This window comes from Thalassophryne amazonica, chromosome 18 (assembly GCF_902500255.1).
Source record: "Thalassophryne amazonica chromosome 18, fThaAma1.1, whole genome shotgun sequence".
In the NCBI taxonomy this organism is placed as follows: domain Eukaryota; kingdom Metazoa; phylum Chordata; class Actinopteri; order Batrachoidiformes; family Batrachoididae; genus Thalassophryne; species Thalassophryne amazonica.
In genome coordinates this window covers 31,839,478-31,863,577 of record NC_047120.1, presented here as the reverse complement: position 1 = coordinate 31,863,577, position 24,100 = coordinate 31,839,478, and the positions used below count along the sequence as shown (strand labels likewise).

Sequence of the window (24,100 nt, the reverse complement as noted above, 5' to 3'; positions counted from 1 at the left end):
CGTGGGTCCAGAAGCGCCGGGCTTCGATCCTTTTGGGCGCTGGAGAGCGTGCCGTCCTTCACTCCGTCAGACCGACGCAGTTTTCATTTGTACACTTTTTTATACACCAAAGGGTGGTAAAATAAATTGCTTTGTTATTGGAACCGCTTTCTGGTTGTTTTAGTGCTGGGTTCCATCAGACGCAGGTCCGCTCCTCAACCCACGTCGACACATAACAGAATTACTCTGAAAGAGTGCATTTGTAGAATCCTAGTCTGGCTTTACAAGTCAGTGTAAACTATTTTGATGTTGTGGGGGGGGGGGGGGGGGGGGTGTCATACCATCTTCTAAAAGAATTTTGTGAAATTATGGACATTGTGGCCCTGAGATAGACTGGCGGCCTGTCCACTGTGCACCCCGCTTCTCGGCCAATAACTTTAAACCCCCCCCCCACTGCCCCATGACCCTTAATTGGATTGAGCAGTTAGAGAAGATGAATGAACGAATATGGACATTGTTTAATTCCATCATCTCAGTGGTGATTATATTAAAAACCTAGGAATCAGGCATCAACACATTTTTGTGTGTCAAAATTAAATGCAACACATTCATGTAACTAATATTCACATGACATATATACAACCCCAATTCCAATGAAGTTGGGACGTTGTGTAAAATGTAAATAAAAACACAATACAATGATTTGCAAAACTTCTTCAACCTATATTTAATTGAATACACCACAAAGACAAGATATTTAAAGTTCAAACTGACAAATGTTATTGTTTTTGTGCAAATATTTGCTCATTTTGAAACGGATGTCTGTGCAACACATTTCAAAAAAGCTGGGACAGTGGCAACAAAACACTGGGAAAGTTCATGAACGCTCAAAGAACACCCGTTTGGAACATTCTACAGATAAACAGGTTATAGATGAACAGATGATTGATATATATATATATATATATATATATATATACACACACACACACACACACACAGCACTGTGGAAAAAGTTTTAGGCACCCCAAGAGTCACAGAAAGTAGCGTCTAAGCTCCCTCCCACCTCCTTTTGTATTGGCATGTCAACACATAATCGTAATCAGTAACATTTTTATTAAATATAGTAATCATTTCTTTGTACATGTCCTGGCCAGTAGAATAGCACACAAACAGTTGCAGATGATCATGCAATATTATAATGATTGTAAAATGCAAATATTCATATTTTAAGTCGTGTTTTTCTTGTAATAGTTTTTGAGGTCCTGTTACTTATGAAACTTATATACTGAAAAGTCACATGTAAATGGAACCCTATTTTCATACTGATTGTCATTAAAGCTGAAATTTATCATACATTTCATTTATTTATGAATATTCATCAGGTTTTCATGATTTGTAACGCTTGTATGATGCATTAAATGTGTCTAAAACATTTGCACAGTACTGCACACACACGTGTGTGTGTGTAAAATTTGGAAATAACATAACATAACATAAGATATATGTTTTATATGGCTATGACGCTACACGTGCTCTGATTGGCTGATTACAGGTCGGATATTTTCCCAGATAGGACCGGTTACCATGTCAATCAGTTACCATGTCAGCTTCAATTTGTTACATACTAGGAAGCTAAAAACACAATTAGAACCACCAAGTCGGACGTGAATGTACGCCATAAATATCTAAACAGCATTGAAAAACACACAGATTGAAACCTTTCAGCTAACGAACGGACCATTTGTTAAACGAGTGGAGGTGAAGAAAGCGAACGAGCCCAACACCGCCAGCAGTATATTTGGGCAATACTGTAAGTTTGCATGTTTATATATATATAATAGCCATATAATAAAGGAAATATTAACCTTGCTTGCTCAGTCTGCATGGGGATATCACCGGTCTGATATTTCCCGTACCGGTCTGATATTTCCCTCGGTTAATAATCCTTTAATATTACCTTTTACATTTTTAGTTTCATATAATTTGAAAGGAAGTTAAACTCACAAGCAATATTAAGCATTATATAACGGCTGAGTGCATCCTTGTCATATGATTGGTGGCTTGTACGTCACATGACATGGATTATGCCATTTGCCATTGTGTTTCACTGACTGTGCAATAGTTCTTTTTTAGTGTGCAATTTTGGTACAATATGAAATGTGCTATTGCACGCCCCGACCACTGCGCGTGCTCACACTACTGTGGGTGGTGTTTAGCTAAACATGGCAGAGCTTGTTTTGCTGGCGGATGACGATTTGAAGGAGCTAACTGACGCTGCTAATTCTTTTAACACACACACACACAAAAAACAAACAAATCCGCTACGCCGTAAGCCATCTGGAGGCATGAAGAGCTGTTAGGACGAAGAGGATGAAGTTAGGATGAAAAGCTGGACAAATTTCTGATGCAATTTTTCCACTGGAGTGAGGAAAGCAGACAGCAGTCTGTACATGAAGTCAGTGCACGGCATCACGGACTACATCGTCAGAAATGTTTTTTGCAAGTTGACTGGCAACAATTTTGGACTCATATTTAAAGTTTGTGTTGGACTGTTGACGTCAAAGCACCAGTGACGAACACCAAAATGTAAGTCGCTTTTCTGTTGTTTATAAATTAATAAAATATCAAATGACAAGGATCTATTTTAGCTGTTATATAACACAAATAATGAATGTTTTTTTTTCATTCTTTCAATAGAATGAATATTTAATTCTGTGAAAGATGGAACGTACCATTCAACTTGCCTTTGCCTCATTGAATGGTTTGTTCCAGCTTTCACCTCATGAAATATTTGTACCATTGAACTCATAAACATTCATTATTTATATACTGTAGTATAAATATGGTAGTATTACTGTCTTGATTGAACTCTTGATTACAGCTGAGTTAGATACCCCCCCCCCCCAAAAAAAAAACAGAGTAATGGATGCACCCCTGATTATAGTAGTAAGATTCTATCTTGTTGTGCCACCAGAGGGCACTGTTTTGCTGTCGGTAGACAATTCCTCAGAGTAGACACTTTTTTTTAATCTGGGCATTCAGTCTGGATCACACAGTGTTTTGTCTGCAGAAGGTCTGTGTGTCCTTTTGTTACAAGCTGCAAAGGGCCATTTTTAGTCATCAAAATGTTACAGTACAGTCCAACATGTACCTCTGATAGATACACTCATAATATTTTGAATGTGAGTATTTATGGTCCACAGCACTGGAGAGAGTTGTACAAATTTGTATCTTAGGCATTGTAGTTGTTGCATTTTTCATTATTTATCATAACACTACCATGTTCAGATACACTACAATGTGCCATATTTCACATTTTGCTGGGTTTATCTTGTTATATTATAACAGTCCCAGAAAATTATTCTGAGATAGTATGAAATTAGTAAACTGATGGTTGTATTTTGAAGGCCCATATTTGTCACATTATTCCACTGTCCCCTGTAGCAGGGATGGTGGCCAAGTGGTTAGTGCACTTGGTTTCAGAAGGTAATATGGAGTTGCATCAGGAAGGGCATCCAGTGTAAAACCTGTGCCAAATCAACATGCAGATCCACCTTGGACCCGCTGTGGTAACCCTGAGTGAAAACAAGGGAGCAGCCAAAGGGGCTTACTATTCTGTCCCCTGTAGTGTTTGCAGTAATTCCTGCATTAATAGTGTCCTCTGGTGGCAAAATGGTTTAAAGTCACTCCCACATCTGTGGTCATAGGAGGCAGTGTGTCCATATCAATGAGCTAGATTTGGATTCTACCTTGCAGCTGCAGCCTTGAGATCCTGGGTTGCATAGAGCAGCTGTGAAACATTACCCCCCCAAACACACACACACACACACACACACACACACACACACACACACACACACACACACACACACACACACACACACACACACACACACACACACACACACACACACACACACACACGCAGACAGAGCAAAAGTTTGGAAGGTCGCTTTGTCCTTCAGGCGTTGGATGCTTTGAAGGACAGCATCTCAAGATAAAGACATCTTTTATTAGTGTAGTGGTTCCAAAATGTGGAAGTTGCATAGCCTTTGTGCGGGGGGAGGCAAACAGCTAGTGGAAAATACACATTAAAAATTGAAGGGTTCAAGTTGGAACAACTCAGCAGACTGCTCTGATGTTGCAAGGCCACTGAGTCTCAGGTTAGCTGGATTTATTCAGTCAGAAAAACAGTATGTACAAATTCAACCGATTTGATGTCAAGAAAAACTGGTGTTACTCACGACTGAACAGTACTCAATGTCCAAACAAACTGAATCTTATGTCATTGCTTAAAAATGGTCAGTTTAAGTATTTAAGTTGTCTTTATTTTTTAACATCTTGCGAAATTGGCCCCTTTTCTTGTGTTGTCAACATAAAAAAAAAAAACTTTAAAAAGAGAGCAGGATGGCTATTTAAGGTCTCCATTGGCTGTCAATGGACATGGTTGGAAGCTTGCTACCATTGGCACATCTCTATGGACCTAAAGCAGTTATCATGTGATCATTGTGGCGCTAATCACCCTTTACTCATATGTAATCATTTTGTAAAATCACTGACTGCATAGCAATATAACTTTACCTGGTGAGTGGACATATGCAAAAATAAAATAAAATTAAAATTGGTTTGTTGACCGTTTAGTTCATCGGGCTTGTTTTTAAGACAGCTACACGCTACATGCTAACTAGTCAAGCAAAGCTAGCAGCATGAGAAGCCACTGCATTGACAGAGATAGGCCATAGAAATGGAAAAAAGATATCAAGGTTGTTTCTGTGATTTTTTTTTTTTTTTTGATTTACCACTAAGATTTACCACTGTGATCACAGACTTTCAGCTGCTGTGGCATAGCCATGATTCCAGTCTTTTTGATTCTGAAATATTTTTGCAAATTTTGTGACATAGGCAGAGAACATTGCTTTGTTTCCATCATTTAACCTCATTCAATTCCTTAACAAAGTAGTAAATCACTGAACTAGTTACTTGTCACTAGTTCAGCAAATGTCAATGTCCACTGTAGTCATTTTTTATCATTATGGCAGACTACCTTGCTAGCAAGCTAGCTATCAAGCTAGCAAGGTACACAGATCATATGTATTTGTAAAATACATTCTTTTTTACGTCATAGTCAGGTATCTCGAAGAGGGGTGTTGGCCAAGTGGTTAATGCAGTTGGTTTCAGTTCAGAAGGCTCCGGGTTCAAATCCCACCCCTGCCACATTTCTCCATGTAACGTGGAGTTGCGTCAGGAACGGCATCCAGTGTAAAACCTGTGCCAATTCAACATGTGGCGACCCCGAGTGCAAACAAGGGAGCAGCCGAAGGGACTTACTAGTCAAGTATCTCGGAACATTTGATATGTCCATGTACGGCAGAATTTCATGAAATTGTATTTTGTAATGTTTGTACTGTTGTTAGATATTAGGTTCGCATTGCCTCTGCAAAGGAAGCAGTATATTTGCCATAACCTCTTGTTTTGCTGTTTGTTTCCCACAAGGATTAGTTGAAATGTTGTACAGATTTTAATAAATGTTGGTGGAGAGATGTGGCATGAGCCAAAGAAGAACCCATTAAATTACTGCGCAGATCTGGAACCAGACGTGGATATCAATCTAAAAACCTTACAGCCATACAGCCATTGTGGTGCTGATTTGATCCAGGGGTGGAATAAGGATTTTGTTTGTTTTTCACTTTAATAAATATTACGACATAGGGTATTTTTGCCTGTTTCTCATGAAATAATCTGTGCCTCAATTAAAAAAATAAAATCATGCACTGTATAATCAAACGGTTGGAATACAGTTCAGGGTTAATAATGTTGAAGGACCTGTTCTGTCTTACTGGGTGTCTGAATCCCCCCTAATTTAGGTGAAATACACTGATCACAGCAATTAAATTGAAATGAGGTATTGTACTCAAAATGGAAATGTCACCATAGGATTGTGTGATTTCTTTGCTTTTGCTTTGACTCGTCATAGTTAAAAATGCAAACTCAAACAGAGGACGTATACAGCAATAGTCATCTTTATAGAATTTCAGGAAAATAAAACAAAATACATTAATGATTAAAAGGCAAGCGTTAAGAGTTCTTTCATTTCAAACAAGATCATTACTCGCACTTCAGTGAATGAGACAGACTGAAGGGTAAGAGGGTTTGGAGAGAGCTACAGCAGGCTGAGTGGATGTGGAGATTATTAATTAAGCAGGTCCCTGTTTTGAGTCTTAATGAATACCATTCAGTTGTGCGATGCAGCTCCATTTCCTGATGTGTGTTTCTCAGCGTCTCACACATCTTTATTAAGATCAATCAATATGATTTTCAGCCTGGGCACCAGCTGGGTAGAATTTGTGACACAGGACAAAATATGAAGATGAAGTCATTGTAGTTTGTGATTGATCACATGCTCATTAGCAGGTGTAACACTGTCACAAATCTCAGGCTTGCGGCTGCTGTGGTGGGCCCATGTGGTCACAGAGGATCCCCTGTGGGCCTGGGTCGGCTCTCTGTTGTACAGTATCCTGGACAGGAGGGTACCTCTTGTAGGTCTGTGCAGGGTGGAGGTCTGGGCCCTTTACCCATGGTGGTGGGTGCCAGGGGCCCTGGTGTCATTAGTGCGTACCCTCCTGCAGTCTTGGGTCTTCCTTCAATTTCAGCGATTGTTTGGGTCTGTAGGGCATCATAGTGTTGTTGCAGTTTGGGGTGTATGCTCGGCTGTGCGGGCAACTAACACTGCTTTGTGATCTGGATTTAACAAATGGCACTCATGGTGATTTTCCTTTTCAGTCTTCTGATGATTTTATGATATATATACAGGTCATTTTTGCATGACCCACACAACATGTATAGTAAGATGTCTCACAGATTTTGCTGTAGTTCTTTTTGTTGGCTTGTCTACATATCAGTATACGTGTAGGCAATGGTGTCTGTCCTTGGTTTATACATGCAACCTGCACAACATGAAGCATTAGCTTGCTAATTACTGTCATTGCTTGCTAGTTTATGTTGTGTTTTATTATATGTGCATGCAGAAATATTGTTTTTGGTCCCGTCTGTCCAACTGTCCGTCTTTGTGTGAGTTTTGTTCCAATTTGGGCCAAATTTGGTGGAATGATTGAGGGTAAGTCATGGACAGTCAAGAGGGGTAAGTCAAGTGACCTGATTTAGGAAAAAAAAAGACCTAAAAATCATGGTCACAGGCCAGTGTCAACATTCCAAAAATGTACAGTTTTGACTATTTGTGACTGAATGTTTTTATGGGGCAAACATGGTGGCAAAGGTCAATTTCAGTTCATACAGATTACAAAATTTGCTCCAGCTGTGGTAAAAAAAAAAGGATGCAAATGATTGGTTCAGCTAAATGGATTCAATAAATGGAATAGTTTTTACTGTGTTGTCTCCAAAGTTATGGTCAAACAAGGTTGATGTTCACTGGACTCCATGACATATATTACTATGTAATATGATAATTACGCATGACAGATGGTGCAGCGTATTCCTGTTTTTTACCTGTTAAATCAACCAAATTTTTTTTAACCAACATCAGAGAAACATTTCAACCCCTGTGCATACAAACTAAAACTGGCCTTTGTCACCATTTTTAGTGTTCATACCCCATAACTACATAACATTCGGTAGTCCAAACTATACCTTTTTGGAATGTTAATGATCAGACAAATAAGGTGGTCTACTTTTTAATATGACTGGAGCATTTTCAAATGTTGACCCCTGTGTAATCATTCATTGACTCCTACTTGACAGCAGCTTCCCCACTGATAAGATTTTCATATATTTTAGTGTAGACCATGGAATACTGAGGATGGATTGTAAGTCTTGTTTAATCCCCTTAAGTGGTACCAATTAGGTCTAAATTGTCTTTGGGCTCATAGACTACATGGATTAAACATGGTGGAAGAATTGTGTCTGAGTCAAGGATAAACATGCTCAATTTTGGACAGAATTGATCAAATGTTGAAGCTACATGGAGCCATACATTATGGTAAGACTATCACAAAGAATTAATATGCACAACGTTTCTTCCAATTACCTACTATCTGTGAATGTCATTGCCTGTGATTCTGCTGTACATATTGATGGGTTTGATTCTTTTTCTACCACCAACGTGTATGCAACATAAGAAAATCACCATTTTGAGTGAATCTTTAACCTTTCTAAGCCTGTATATCCCATCCATGGAAAATTTCATTTTTTATTTGTGAGATACTGACAAGCCAAAATGAGGTGGGTGGTAGAGGGTTAAATACCAGATGACCTTTGCCAAATTAAAGCAACAATCAAGCAGATTCATAAAGCAAACCTTAAACCAGGAGAAGGTTGGTTGTTGCTTGCATCATATTTTGCACATAAATCAAAATTAAAAACAGTGTAGTTGAGCAGAAAGCTATAATTTCTCATGTTTAAAGAATTGGTGTTGTGATGTAATTCTATCGTTGTGTCCATAATCCCTAATGTTATGTTTTGTTGTGTGTGCACTTTTTTGTTTGCTTTTTTGCTGAGAGTTGTTCAGGTGAATGTACTTTAAGCCCCTCCCATTCAATCCGGCAAAACCAAAATAGCCGAACTCAGTTTTTTGAACAGCACTCTTGTTTTCCATCAGTACTCATCGCATTAGCCAGAGAGCAGAGGCTCACATGAGTGGTCTTAGGAGAGGTCCATGCTGGCTGCTGGCAGGATGAACTCTCTGTCCGGTAAATGTGCGCCCGCATCTTAAACAGGCCAAAACGTGCCGTGAGCAGAAAGAACTCCTGCCTGAATGTGCGAGTGAAGAAAGCGTAGAGGAAAGGGTTGAAGCACGAGTTGATGGGGTAGAAGAAAACCAGCAGGATTTTGGCTTCTGTGACAGTGATGAGCGGGAGCTTGAGGGCAGCCGAGATGGCAAAGAAGGAGATGGGTGCCATGCACAGGAAGTCGGTAAAGATGAGCACGGCCATGCGTTTGGCCACGCGTGTGTCGGCGTGAGCCGGCGCTGATGAGGGGTTGTGGACGGTCAGGTAGATGCTGAGGTAAGAGCCGCATACGCAAAAGAAGGCTAGAACGTTGAGGATGAGTAAAGACACCACATAGACCTGAGACAAGACAGAGTCCACGTCCATGGGCAGGCAGATACTCACCTAAAACACAGACAAATATAGTATATTATACATTTCTTCAAACATTAACTAGTGAAAAATACAAAAAAAAAAAAAAAAATTACACTTTGCACATGCTGTTAAAACATGGTCTTCTGCCTGTCTTTGTTAGTAACACTGAGGTTTTTGGAGCTGATCTTGGCTGTCCCTCTGTGGAATTGGCCCAAATTTGGACCAGTATTCTGATGATGCCTGGTCTAGTGCATTTTCAGTTCTGTGCAGGCAGATGTGAAAATTGGATGCAGCTTCATGTCTGTTTTGTCCAGTGTATATTTAAAGAATAATGTTTTATATAAACTGTGCAGTGATCTTAGAAATGAACGCTGTACAAAAGGTCAGAAACATTTAAGAAGTGCTCTCAGAGCACACACTTCTGCCAAGACATACATAAAGAGAGGTCTGAAGGAGAAGAAAAATATAGTTTTATTTATTTATTGACTGATTTTTGTATTCTTTAATATCGTTAGATAGGATGAGCTGACTTCATCACTTCTGTGAGCATACAAACATAATATTTATTTCTGATGGAGTGAACACAATACCATAAAATTTTTTATGGTGAAAAACTTTTAAAAACTTTTTTTTTATTATTCTTAAAAATTATCTTTATCACCTTATGTACAGTGAGGAAAATAAGTATTTGAACACCCTACGATTTTGCAAGTTCTCCCACTTAGAAATCATGGAGGGGTCTGAAATGTCCACTGTGAGAGACATAATCGAAAAAAAAAGAAAACATCCGGAAATCACAATGTATGATTTTTTAAATAATTTATTTGTATGTTGCTGCTACAAATAAGTATTTGAACACCTGTGAAAATCAATGTTAATATTTGGTACAGTAGCCTTTGTTTGTAATTACAGAGGTCAAACGTTTCCTGTAGTTTTTCACCAGGTTTGCTCACACTGCAGGAGGGATTTTGGTCCACTCCTCCATACAGATCTTCTCCAAATCTTTCAGGTTTGGAGTTTCAGCTCCCTCCAAAGATTTTCTATTCAGTTCAGGTCTGGAGACTGGCCAGGCCACTCCAGGACCTTGAAATGCTTTTTACAGAGCCCCTCCTTAGTTGCCCTGGCTGTGTGTTTGGGGTCATTGTCATGCTGGAAGACCCAGCCATGACCCAGCTTCAATGCTCTTACTGAAGGAAGGAGGTTGTTTGCCAAAATCTCACAATACATGACCCCATCCATCCTCGCTTCAATACGGTGCAGTTGTCCTGTCCCCTTTGCAAAAGAGCATCCCCAGAGTATGATGTTTCCACCTCCATGCTTCACGGTTGGGATGGTTTTCTTGGGATTGTTCTCATCCTCTAAACATGGTAAGTGGAGTTGATTCCAAAAAGCTCTATTTTGGTCTCATCTGACCACATGACCTTCTCCCATGCCTCCTCTGGATCATCCAGATGGTCACTGGTGAACTTCAAATGGGCCTGGACATGTTCTGGCTTGAGCAGGGGGACCTTGCTGCCCTGCAGGATTTTAAACCATGACAGCAACATGTGTTACTAATGTAATCTTTGTGACTGTGGTCCCAGCTCTCTTCAGGTCATTGACCAGGTCCTCCCGTGTAGTTCTGAGCTTTCTCAGAATCATCCCTACCCCACAAAGTGAGATCTTGCATGGAATCCCAGACTGAGGGAGATTGATAGTCATCTTGTGTTTCTTCCACTTTCTAATAAATAATCATAACAGTTGTTGTCTTCTACCAAGCTGCTTGCCTGTTGTCCTGTAGTCCATCCCAGCCTTGTGCAGGTCTACAGTTTGTTCCCTGGTGTCCTTAGACAGCTCTTTGGTCTTGGCTATGCTGGACAGGTTGGAGTGTGATTGATTGAGTGTGTGAACAGGTGTCTTTTATACAGGTAACAAGTTCAAACAGGTGCAGTTAATACAGGTAAAGAGTGCAGAATAAGAGGACTTCTTAAAGAAAAATTAACAGGTCTGTGTGAGCCAGAATTCTTGCTAGTTGGTAGGGGTTCAAATACTTATTTGCAGCAGTAACATACAAATAAATTATTTAAAAAAATCATACATTGTGATTTCCAGATTGTTTTTTTTTTTTAAGATTATGTCTCTCACAGTGGACATGCACCTAAGATGAAAATTTCAGACCCTCCATGATTTCTAAGTGGGAGAACTTGCAAAACCGCAGGGTGTTCAAATACTTATTTTCCTCACTGTATATACATAAAGGTCTGCATAGCTGGCACAGTAAACTCACTGCACATCAGCCGTGGTGGGCACAGCTAACCGAAAAGTTAGCTTGGATAACCATTAATCCACTAACTGAAAAGTTAACTTTTATAATGCTAAACCAATAAACCTCTAAAAAAATGTAGTGGAAGTTGCTGCTGACCGCTAACTTTACAGATTGACTCGTCACGGCCACATCGGATTACACACCAGTTTTGAGTGTAAACGCCTCATGGGCTGCTAGGTGTTCAAATACTTATTTTCCTCACTGTATATCCTTGTTCTGCAGATACATACATAAAAATTCGAGTTATTGTAAATTATAACGGTTATATTATAAATATTATCTAAATTCTATTGTAAATTATAGTTATTATAATGACTACAATATAGCCAACAACTAGCCAATGTACATCACGCTGTCTTTACTCGGATTGGCGGTCTTATTGCCGCGTCACATTGCTCAGCATTCGCACAAAATAGACTTCTCGTCTATTCTGGCCCCACCTAGCTGACAGCATAGCGACCACTTGTCTCTTGTCACTATAAAATGCCCACTCTGATTGAAAATGAATGGCAGCTAGTCGCTTTGCCTCTTTGTCTCTTTTAGCTAATGTGATCAAGAGGTGATGGGGTATTCCACTCATGCTGACAGCAATATAAACAAGAGCAATCCAAGATTTCTGACGTCCGCCAATCTGGATCTGGATCTGGATCACCTACACATTCAGTAGAGCCTTCTATGCCATAATGGAATCTGGGCTACGAATTTGGTGAGGATCCGTGAAGTTATTTTGACGTAATCCTTCAAAGCCTGTATTAAGTGAAATCTTGATCCAGAATCCAGATCACCTCTAAAATTCAGTGGAGTCTGAGAATCCATGCAGTAGTTTTGATGTAATCCTGCTAAAAGACAGACAAATAAATAAATAAACACTGATTTTTATTGTTGTCCTTGGTGGATGTAACAATGCAATAGAAGTGCTGTCTGCTTAAAAAAATACACAATGACACTATTTCCAATCAAAGTGTTTGTCTGCATTGTTTACGCAGTAAAATAAACTTTTTCATATTGGCAAAAATAACACCAATACCCATATGTCTGTGAAAGGCTCAAATCATCCGATATTATTATTGGTCGCGCTCTACTTCCATGCATGCAAAAAAATTTTATTCAGGTCACTTCAGTCAGTAATGTGAATGTAGCCTGTGATGCACCGACCTTGCTGTAGCTGCTGACTCCGACTGTGGGCAGCAAAGCTGCCAGCAAGGAGAAGATCCAGCCTGCTGTCATGGCAAAACAAGCATGTCGCAGGCGGAACTTGCGGTCCAGTCGGAGGGCGTGAGTGATCGTATGCCAGCGCTCCAAGGTGATTGTAGTTAATGTGAACACTGATAACTCACTGGAAAACACCTGTAAATAAGCACACACACACACACACACACACAAAACTCTTTAGTCAAACACAAATAGAAGAGTTGCTGTTGGTGCGGCATTACATTGCTGTGCATGCACACGAACCGTGAAGAATCCTGCAGCACTGCACCCGAGGCCTGTCTGCCAGTCCATGGCGTAGTTGTAGTACCGGCCACGAGTGAACATGTCTGCGGTTGCTATGACAACCAGGTAGATGCCCATGCAGAAGTCAGCAAAAGCCAAGTGGCACATGAGGAAACGAGGAACAGTGAGCTTGACATGACTACCTGGTGACACAATGATACAACAGAAATGTGAGAAATAGGCAGTGTCATAAAACTGTTTCACATATTTGTTGAAGAATCAAAAAATAAAAAGTGCTCATTGTACAAAAAAATACACCTTAGTGATGCTTTCATAAAAAAACAAATTCCTACAGGTATTTTTGCAGATGAGGGCACACACACACACACACACACACTAAATAGAGACACCATTATGATTGAATGGTGTAAGTTAAACGACTTTTCAGTGTCAACTAATTTGATTTATGACGTGAGTGAATGCATGAATGAAGCACCACGTATTTCCTGTTTAGGGGGGATTACTACAGGCAGATCCATCGTTGTGCGATGGGGTCTCCGGTATCCCCCATTGTGGCCAATCTCTACATGGAGAGAGTGGAGAAGAGAGCCTTGACGTCTTTCACGGGCATCCCTTCCAGTCACAGGTTCAGATATGTCGATGACACATGGGTTAAAATCAAGCAACAGGAGGTTGAGGAGTTTACAGAACACATCAACTCAATGGACTCCAATATCAAGTTCACACGTGAGGATGCCAGAAACAACCATTTAGCCTTCTTGGACTGTGATGTTACGATTGGAGAGAACAGGCAGCTCCAGACGGGTTTACAGAAAACCCACTCACACTGACCAATATCTGCTCTTTGGCTCGAACCACCCCCTTGAACACAAGCTCGGGGTGGTCAGGACGCTTCAACACAGAGCCCTACAGGTGCCCATAACTACAGAGGGAAGGGCTGAAGAACAACAACATGCCTCACGGTATGTGGGTACCCACGATGGTCCCTGGACAAAGTGCAGAAGTTCCAGAGAACAAAGAGACCAGACAGACAGGAGATGGAGCCAAGAAGAAGAGGAGTGTCTCTCCCTTATTTAGCAGGAGTAGGGGAAAAACTACAGAGGATCTTCAGACAGCACAAAATCCCAGTTTACTTTAAACCTGTTAACACCTTGAGACAGAAATTAGTTCACCCTAAGGACAGGATCCCTAGTTACAAACAGAGCAATGTAGTGTATTCTATCAGATGTCAGGAAAACTGTAATGAACACTGCACAGGTGAGACTAAGCAACCTTTACAGAAAAGGCTATACCAGCACCGCAGAGAGGGCGCCAGTGGACCTCAGTCTGCAGTTCATCTCCACCTTAAAGACACTAACCACACGTTTGAGGACAAGGAAGTTAAAATCTTAGCCAGAGAGAAGAAATGGTTACAGAGAGGTGTGAAGGAGGCATTCTATGTGAAACAGTTGAAACCAGCCTTAACCGGGAGGGGGTCTGAGACACACTTTGTCCCCTGTTTACAATGAGGTACTCAGATCAAAGCAGTTTCAGTCTTTTGTTCATTGTAATGAGTCATTCACGCAATCAGGAGAGGCGTCAGTCCCACTGTTAGGAGGAACAGCTACCCTGTCATTAGGAGGATGCTAACTAGAGCACAATAGGTGCTAATTAAAGCAATTGTTTAGTCACTAGCAAATAGCAGTCTGCCTCTCGTTAGGAGGCGCCTGGTTAGGTTTAAAACTCCAGCTTTTGTGGCTTCTGTTTGTTCTTCTCGATAAGGGTCAGACAGAAGTCAGACTACCAGAGCAAGAATTTTAGCCGAGGAAGCTTCTACGATTTGAAGCGAAACGTCCTCGCGTCAAGCAACCCAGTCCAGTCGAAGATTCAAACTTCTCTACCATGAATGAAGCAATTAAAGGAGCTGATGTTTGTAAAACTAATGAAGTCGTCATTGCAGATCAGCCAAAACTGCCTGAACTGTCACAAACCTTGCTAAATGGATCTCACATACAACCCCAATTCCAATGAAGTTGGGACATTGTGTGAAATGTAATAAAACAGAATACAATGATTTGCAAATCCTCTCAACCTATATTCAATTGAATACACCACGAAGACAAGATATTTTAATGTTCAACTGATAGACTTTTTTGTTTTGTGCAAATATTTGCTCATTATGTAAGGGATGCCTGCAACACATTTCAAAAAAGACAAGTGCAACAAAAGAAAGGGAAAGTTGATGAATGCTCAAAGAACACCTGTTTGGAACATTCCACAGGTGAACAGGTTAACTGGAAACAGGTGAGTGTCATGATTGGGTATAAAAGGAGCATCCCCAAAAGGCTCAGTCATTCACAAGCAAAGATGGGGTGAGGATCACCAATTTGCGAACAACTGGGTGAAAAAATAGACCAACAGTTTAAGAACAATGTTTCTCAACGTTCAATTGCAAGGAATTTAGGGATTCCATCATCTACAGTCCATAATATAATCAGAAGATTCAGAGAATCTGGAGAACGTTCGACACGTAAGCGGCAAGGCTGAAAACCAACACTGAATGCCCGTGACCTTCGATCCCTCAGGTGGTACTGCATTAAAAACCAACATCATTGTGTAAAGGATCTTACCGTGTGGGCTCAGGAACACTTCAGAAAACCATTGTCAGTTAACACAGTTCGTCGCTACATCTACAAGTGCAAGTTAAAACTCTACCATGCAAAGTAAAAGCCATACATCAACAACATCCAGAAACGCCGCTGCCTTCTATTGGCCTGAGCTCAGTTGAAATGGACAGACGCAAAGTGGAAAAGTGCTGTGTTTGTTTTTGGAAATCATGGATGTCGTGTCCTCCAGACAAAAGAGGAAAAAGACCCTCCAGATTGTTACCAGCACAAAGTTCAAAAGCCAGCATCTGTGATGGTATGGGGGTGTGTTATTGCCCATGGCATGGGCAACTTACACATCTGTGATGGCACATCAGTGCTGAAAGGTACATCCAGGTTTTGGAGCAACACATGCTACCATCCAAGCAACGTCTTTTTCAGGGACGTCCCTGCTTATTTCAGCAAGACAATGCCAAGACACATTCTGCACGTGTTACTACAGCGTGGCTTCGTAGTAAAAGAGTGCAGATACTAGACTGGCCTGCCTGCAGTCCAGACCTGTCACCCACTGAAAATGTGTGGCGCATTATGAAGCGCAAAATACGACAACGTAGACCCCGGACTGTTGGGAATGGGAAAGAATTCCAACTACAAAGCTTCAACAATTAGTGTCCTCAGTTCCCAATGCTTATTGAGTGTTGTTAGAAGGAAAGGTGATGTAACACAGTGGTAAACATACCACTGTCCCAGCTTTTTTGAAACGTGTTGCAGGTATCCATTTCAAAATGAGCAAATATTTGCACAAAAACAATACGAGTAAAGTTTATCAGCTTGAACATTAAGTATTTTGTGTTTGTGGTGTATTCAATTGAATACAGTTTGAAGTGGATTTGCAAATCGTGTTCTGTTTTTATTTACATTGTACACAACGCCCCACCTTCATTTGAATTGGGGTTTTACTCTCAGATCCCTATGGAGATTTAAAAATATAAAAAGAAAATAAAGAATAACAAGAGCAATTTGAGATTTCTGATGTCCGCCAAGGGTTAATGAGAACTCAAAATAACAGATATGTGACTGACATCATGACCCAGACTTTATCTGGATCCAGATTCCACAACACAATGCAATAGCTGAATCCTGATCCAGAATAGTGCAATCTGATATTTAATTCACAAGCTGAAACAAAATAGTCTCTTCCTGATCTTGGTTTTACATCACGATGTCACATCCGTGAAGTAGTTTTAAAAGTCTACAAAGTGAAATCCTGAACCAGAATCCGGATCTGGATCCAGATCACCTCCAAAATTTAATGGAGGCCTAACACCAACGTGTGCTGAAAATTTAGTGAACATCCGTCAAGTAGTTTTGACATAATGTTCAAAATCCAACAATGTGAAGCGTAGGAATTGAAATCTTGATCCAGAGTCCAGATCCGGATCACCTCCAAAATTCAATGGAGTCTTCCGTGGCCTAATATCTATCTGTGGTGCAAATTTGGTGAGAATCCGTGAAGTAGTTTTGATGTAACACTTGGGGGACCTAATAAAAATTTTTGTGTAGTACTGAAATAGGTGCTGAATTACAGTATTTCAGTAAAATGTTTTATTTAGCAGTTTTAAATCAGCCACTGAACATTCAAGAAAATAGACATCAAATGATTCTGTATTTATTACCTAACAAAACAAGAAGAACGGCCACATTCCCCAACAGTGCAAGGACAGAGACAATCCAGATGATCACCCGCAGGATGATTCCCGTCATGATATCGTCACAGGGGTTGAAAGCATCCGGGATTGGGCTGCAGGTGACTGACGTAGAATTGGTGCAGTGGTCCCGGTAGAAGTGGATTTCCTCCTTAGCATTGGGTTGGAAGCACTTGGGGTTCTGCTTGGAACTAACAAGCAACAACAACAATGCATGGAAACAAAACATATCAGCAGTGGTGGGCACAGATAACCAAAAAATTAACTTTGATAACAGATAATCAGATAACTGAAAAGTTATCTTTGATAAAGATAAACCGATAAACCACCCAAAAATGTATCGGAAGTTACAGGTAACCGATAAATTCCAGTATTGTCTCTGGTACATTTTCAACTACTAACAAGATGAATTTGAGTTTTAACACCACAATCGCTTTTGGAAGCATCAAAAGCGATAACAGACCCAAACAAGGAGCCCGCACTTCTATGTTTGAACATCCTGCCCCCTGCTGGAACCTCTTGTTTACTACACAGCTCCCAGCACAGAAGCAAGTTTAGAGCAGCCACAAAGCCAGCTCTCTACCAATCACAACGCTCCGGTCAGGTGGAGGTCTTGGAAAATAAAGTCATGCTGACTTATGGTTTGGTGTGAATACTGATAGAATAACTCTCCATTAATGTTAATTCTGTCATTTGAACAAAGTTAAAATATAACATATATCTTTTAATGTTGAATAATGCACTAATTCTGAGGTTTTGTAACAAACACAGACAGATCGCAAAGGATTCTGGGTAAAAGTGCCTCTGCTAAACACTGATTGGTTCAGTCATTCATTATGTAAACCAACACATTAATGTGACGTGTGTCGTGTGTTGGTGTTTACAGATAAATGCTTTTGTAAAATATTCCATTTTTATTTGTAAAAACAGCCATTTTTATGGAGCCCTGGAAGTGTCATCGCAAAATGTTTTGCATGTGGAGAGAATGTGCGCTCATTTTATTAGTTTTATTATTTTTATTATTAGTTTTATGATGTGCGCACGTTTTATGATGTTGTAAAACGTGCACTCAATATTGTCTTGACACATAAATGTTGGCTTTACACTGTGCGAGTTTTGGCCCTTTTTCAGATGATTTTTCATTTGTGCGATAATTTTTTGGACCGGGTTTCAGGTTAATCGTGTGTCCTGCATCGTGTAGAATACGTGGAGTAACAAGCTGCGTTTAACATCTCACGACCACCTCCTGATTGCCGATCGTATGGTCAGATGAAAATCAAACCTGTTTGATATTATTCTGGTTGGCCGTCGTGAGGGTATCCATCCAACCACTCGCACTGTGCATGTGCAAACACCACAGAGCTGTCTTGTAATGTTTTTCTGTTGTTGTTGTTTTGTTTTGTTTTTAAACTCTGATGTCTCCCTTCGAGAGTTTTTGTAAATTAAGTTTGAAAAAAAAGCTTACGTTTTGCTTTTGGAAACACGAGTTGGACGTATGGTTTTTGAACGCACAATGTGTGTGAGAACATAAATCGGGCGCTCTGAACTTTTACACCGTGCGCCTCTGTGGTACAGTTTGAACTGAAACCGAGTACAGTGATTAAAAATATCATACTGTGTCTGCTCAGCTTCAGGATGAATACTGCCATGAACTGCCATGAACACCACTGGCCAGTAGATGGCAGTAGAGACCGCAAAAACATGCCAAAACAAAATTCCAGATAATCCGTGTCTGCTACATTTAAGATGTATGGAATTTAACAAACGCAAATACAATAACATCGATAAACCCAGAGAATATATTCAAGAGAGTTTTAGGCACTAGAGTTTAATGCTGTTGTCCGTGGAGCCTGAACAGAGTGTCTGAAATGCATTTGTCCTGTCGTGAACGTACTGAGATTACCCTATCCTACCTATAGTGCACTGCTGGGCACAGCATGTGCTCACTAAAACCTTAAAAATTAGCACATTACTTTAAAACTAAAACATATATCTGATATTTTCACTTTATACACTGAGTCAACTCATAACACCAGTTGTTCTAAGGCGCTACACAAGTAAGATTTAGATCTTAGCCACCCCTGAGCAAGTATTCTGAAAACAGTGGCAAGAAGGTGTTTCGTAGTTATAGGAAGAAACCTTAAGTAGACGACACTCAGTGGGGTGACCATCTGGCTTTGGCCATACTACCAATAACAATACAATTAAATAAAATAACATTGAATATTGAAATATAACATATATATATATATACCTTAACAAGATAAATAAGAATATATAAGTACACATGACTTGAGTGGTTATAAAAGATAAGTTATTGTAATTATCACTAATTTTGAATTAACACCCTATACAAAGCATAAAATAAAAAATGATAAAGAGGTAATTAACACACATGGGTGTACACCATGATATACTATATACAATAACAGACCAAGATGCAACATTAGTATGATAACAAAATTATCATGAATGTGTTTATATAACAGGCAGCATGGTGGCTTAGTGGTTAGCACTGGTGCCTCACAGGAAAAAGGTCATAGATAGGATCGATTACCACCTATGGCCTTTGTGTGTGGAATTTGCATGTTCTCCCTGTGTTTGTGTGATTTCTGTCGGGGGGCTCCACTTCCTCCCACATCCAAAGACATGCAGGTTAGGTGGATTGGAAACTTTAAATTGTCCGTGGGTGTGAATGTGTTTGTTTGTCTATATGTAGCCCTGAGACAGATTGGCGTCCTGTCTAGGTGGTACCCCTCCTCATGCCATTATGACTGCTGGGATAGGCTCCAGCCGCCCGTGACCCTTAATTGGAATAAGTAGTTGAAGATGAGTGTGTGTGTGTGTTTATATCAGTATCATAACAGTCTTAAATGGTGGTTTGCAAAAAGAGTAAATATGCACATAAAATATGTTAGAATAAAAAAATAAAATAAAATCAAAGACCCAATTCTATGACACACTGTATAACAGTAAAATGATGAGAAAATATTCAAATAAACAAAGCCATACACACACAAAAAAGCAAGTCCCTTTGGCTGCTCCCTTGTTTTCACTCGGGGTCACCACAGCAGATCCAATGTGGATCTGCATGGTGATCTGGCACGTTTTACGCTGGATGCCCTTCCTGACGCAACTCCACATTACATGGAGTAATGTGGTAAGGGTGGGGTTTGAACCAGGAACCTTCCACACTGAAGCCAAGTGCACTAACCACTTAGCCACCAGGTGTTACCAATAATTAAATTAAATTTAAAGTGACAAAATGCTCAGTGAACCACAAAATGTAAGTAAAAGTAAAAGCACTCATTAAGAATTTACCAGTTTTTATTATACGTAATAAAATTAGCACATTGTCACCTTTATTCTGTCACACTGGTCAGCAATTTTATTTATTTATTTATTTTTTTGCATGGACTTTGAGAACTGATTTAGGATAATTGGGATGTTGACTTGAATCTGAATCTGGGCTCAGATTTCCTCCATCACATCTCATTTTTTTTTTTTTTTGCAATCTGCATGTTCCTTATTGATGGATTATGCAAACGTTGCTCATTCACTCACGAGTTTGATGCCACTAATCATGCACAAAAGCAGCTTCAAAACCAGGTTCACAAAATGTGAGCAAGAGCCATAATATTGTTTATGGCACTGAAGAGGTGTGCACGACTACAGCTGTTTCTTTAATGCTTGATACGAGAAATATGTTTCCATATCTCAAAAACATGATGTGATTGGCAAAAACTAACACCAGATTCGGATTCAGCGCCTCCAAATGACCTAAAATCCATTGAAAAACTTCATGTAAGAAAAATCGTGTTGACCAGTGTTATCTATCACTGTTTGTACTAGCTGATGTTAATTTGTTATATTCTATTTATGGTTTGTGTTTTGTATCAGCAGATTTAAAAGTGCTACATAAATAAAATTAGACAATAAGTATTAGTACTGTTTTTTTTGTTTTTGTTATTTGTTTATTGTAATTAATTCATTAACACATAGGCACCATTTTAATATTCTTACAGTTATAATATTTGATATCATGCCCGTTGTAACTAATGATATACATAATTGTAGGTTGTTTACATTGTATGATACACAGTAAAATATCAATAAAATAACCTGTTAATTAAATTGTAATTGTTTACCATTTGTCAAATAAAAATGTGTGTGTGAAGAACCGTTGTACAGTATGTAAATATGTCCTTGACTCCACTTAAATCATTTATAGTTCTGCGTAATCACCACAAGATGGTGGTGTTGCAACTAATATTCTTAAAGACATGCCGTCACCCTTTTTATTTTTATTTATTTCTCTAAGATATTGACAATGTTCCAATTTGAGTTAAAAGGAGACTAAATATGGCAAATACTACTTCCAAAAAAGAGCTAATTTTGGCACTTGGCTGCTGTTTGAACTCTCTGCGCATTTCATGTGCTATGCTGGAGTACCTGTTCCTGTGCATATTGTTAAAGGCGCAGCAGTGGGACGGGTAGGTGAGCTTGGCCTGGCGTAGTTTGGTGAAGAGGTGCAAAGGAGGAAGTTCCTTCAGATGGAAGGCAAACTCCGCAATTAGCTTGTGGAGTCCTCCAAGGATGGAATGTGGTAGGGAGCTGACGGCCGTGTGGGAAATGTCCCTAAACAGCCATCATAAAGTCAGATCAGAAACGCCCAAAATCCAAGATGATTCAAAGAAGGAACAAATGTTTGATGTAAACAGGAAGTACATAATGAACAACTGCAGCAATGAAGACAAAAAAAGAAGATCCCTCCCACACATGACGTATTAGTTCTTATTTTCTTATGTGTCATGAATTTAATGACGAGAAGAAAGAATTGTATAGGCATGAGTTTTAACAGTCATCATGCTTACAGAACCACCAACTCACTGGAACCCACAAAGGCTTTGGGACTGATGTGCGTAAGATGCTGGTTGCCGTTTAAGAATCTATTGAGAGAGAGAGAAAGAGCTTAGAGATTTTAACTTTTATTCATTTGTGGAGTTTTTTTTATCCTTGTAACTGTCTCTTTCTGTGACTCACAAGTTGTACATCTTTGTTCCATTGAAGGCATCACTTGCCACCTCCTTGATGCCATTTCTGGTGAGCCGTCTGCCGTCGCAAAAAGAAGCCAAGTTACAAATCCTGTGGGTCCAAAGCTGAACACGGCAAACGAAAAACTTATCTCAGGCTAATTTTAGTGTTTGCACTTCTTTTTGTCTTAGTGACTAAAGCTGTGCCAATCCACAGCGACCTCTCCTCCTCCTCCTCCTCCATCTGCTGGAGCAATCTGGACCTCAGAATTCAGAGGCAATTAAATTTGCTAAATTTGTGTAAAATCTACAACTTCCCATTGGATCATTCTACAACTCACTTTCTCATGTTTCCATTTTATCAATGTATCATTGCATAATCTGGGAATTGGTACAGATAAGAAAACTCCTACTGTCAGGGATTTTTTAGAGAATACTGTGGGAGTACAGGAAACTGGAACCGACGTAATGTGTGATCCGGTCTCTATGACCAAAGTAGGATCTGTGTTTGCATTCTCAGCATCACATCGGACCTGTTTGTGGCAGATGCTGGACTCCACCGGGGCTGCCCCTCGTCACCAATCCTGTTTGTGATGCTCATTGATGAGATTGCAAGGTGTGAACGATGCGCTTCTGTTGGCTTCATTAAACAGTGGCCTCCGATGCGCACTCAGCAGGTTCCAGGCCGAGTGTGAAGCAATGGGGATGAGAATCAGCTCCTCCAAATGTGAGACCATAGTCCATTGTTGGAAAAGGATGGATTGTCCCCTTTGGGTCAGGGGAATGTTATTGCCCCAAGTGGAGGAGTTGAAGTATTTCAGGGTCTTGTTCACAAGGGGTGTAAGTTAGAGCGTGAGATTGATAGATGGATTAAGGTGGGGTCTGAAGTTTTACAGATGCTGTGCTGGACCATAGTGGTTGAGAAAGACCTGAGCCAGAAGGAGAAACTCTTGAGTTAAGCCCCTTTCACACCGGGCCTCTGTAGAGTTGCATTGTGCTGTGTATCTATTATGCAGGAATGACTAGGTATGTTGTGCACGGGGGGGGGGGGGCTGGCCCGCCTTTTCTTCTTCTGTGATTTTGAAGCTTCATTGCCAGCAAAGTTCAGCAGAGTCCAGTGGTATGAATAAAATCTAGCAATGCAGGTATGTACTGATAAATAACCTAAAAGGATTTTTCACCAGACTGGCATAGGGTAGCGTACAATTGTGGAGGCATAGTGTACAGTAGCACAGTGTGACGTAGACTTACACATAGTAGCAAAGTGTTGCATAGACTTGCGTAGAGCACAACGGCCAGTGCTCTATGTTGAATGTCCGCGAAAAAATTAAACACGTTTAAGTTTTTGCCTCCATTTCACGGGCCCCTTTGTGTCCCTCAGCATATTGCCACAGAGGGCTACATAAGCTCGGCACAGTCGGTACGCCGCATTACACAACTCTATGTTGGCCCGGTGTGAAAGGTCGATTTATGCTCCTGTCCTCACCTACCATCATGAGCTTTGGGTAATGACTGAAAGGATAAGATGGATACAAGCAGCAGAAATGAGATTCCTCCGTCAAGTATCTAGGCTTACACTCCTGGACAGGGTGAGAAGTTTGACTATCTGGGAGGGACTTGGTTGGGACTGGGGTCGTCTCCCCAGGGAGGTCTTCCAGGCACGTCCAACTAGGAGGAGGCCTTGGAGATGACCCAGGACATGCTGGACAGATTATATTTCCCAGCTGGCTTGGGAATACCTCGGGATCCCTTTAGAAGAGTTAGAGGACTTGCTCAAGGATGAAATTCTGGACCAGGTATATAAAACTGAGCTAGAGTTAATATGGTTGGAGAGCCTGTTGGGTATGTGTTCTACTGTGTGCCCCTGTAGTTATTTCTGTAAGTGCAACACGAGGGAGCAGGTACAGTTACGACTGAGGCCTTGTTACTCCCCGCAGCA

The 24,100-nt window shown here is 40.3% G+C and overlaps 1 protein-coding gene across 1 annotated transcript in view; it reads right to left on the bottom strand.

Moving 5' to 3' along the window:
- Positions 1-8,472: 8,472 nt before the first annotated feature.
- fshr (follicle stimulating hormone receptor) overlaps positions 8,473-24,100 on the bottom strand; it is a 49,210-nt gene continuing 33,582 nt past the window's right edge. The window contains exons 8-14 of the mRNA XM_034194517.1: positions 22,172-22,240; positions 22,003-22,077; positions 21,581-21,766; positions 17,099-17,319; positions 12,838-13,019; positions 12,538-12,729; positions 8,473-9,107 (exon numbers count right to left, since the gene is read on the bottom strand). Coding sequence (XP_034050408.1) covers positions 8,559-9,107; positions 12,538-12,729; positions 12,838-13,019; positions 17,099-17,319; positions 21,581-21,766; positions 22,003-22,077; positions 22,172-22,240 — 1,474 coding nt within the window. The 3' untranslated portion in view covers positions 8,473-8,558. The remainder of the gene's footprint in view (positions 9,108-12,537; positions 12,730-12,837; positions 13,020-17,098; positions 17,320-21,580; positions 21,767-22,002; positions 22,078-22,171; positions 22,241-24,100) is intronic.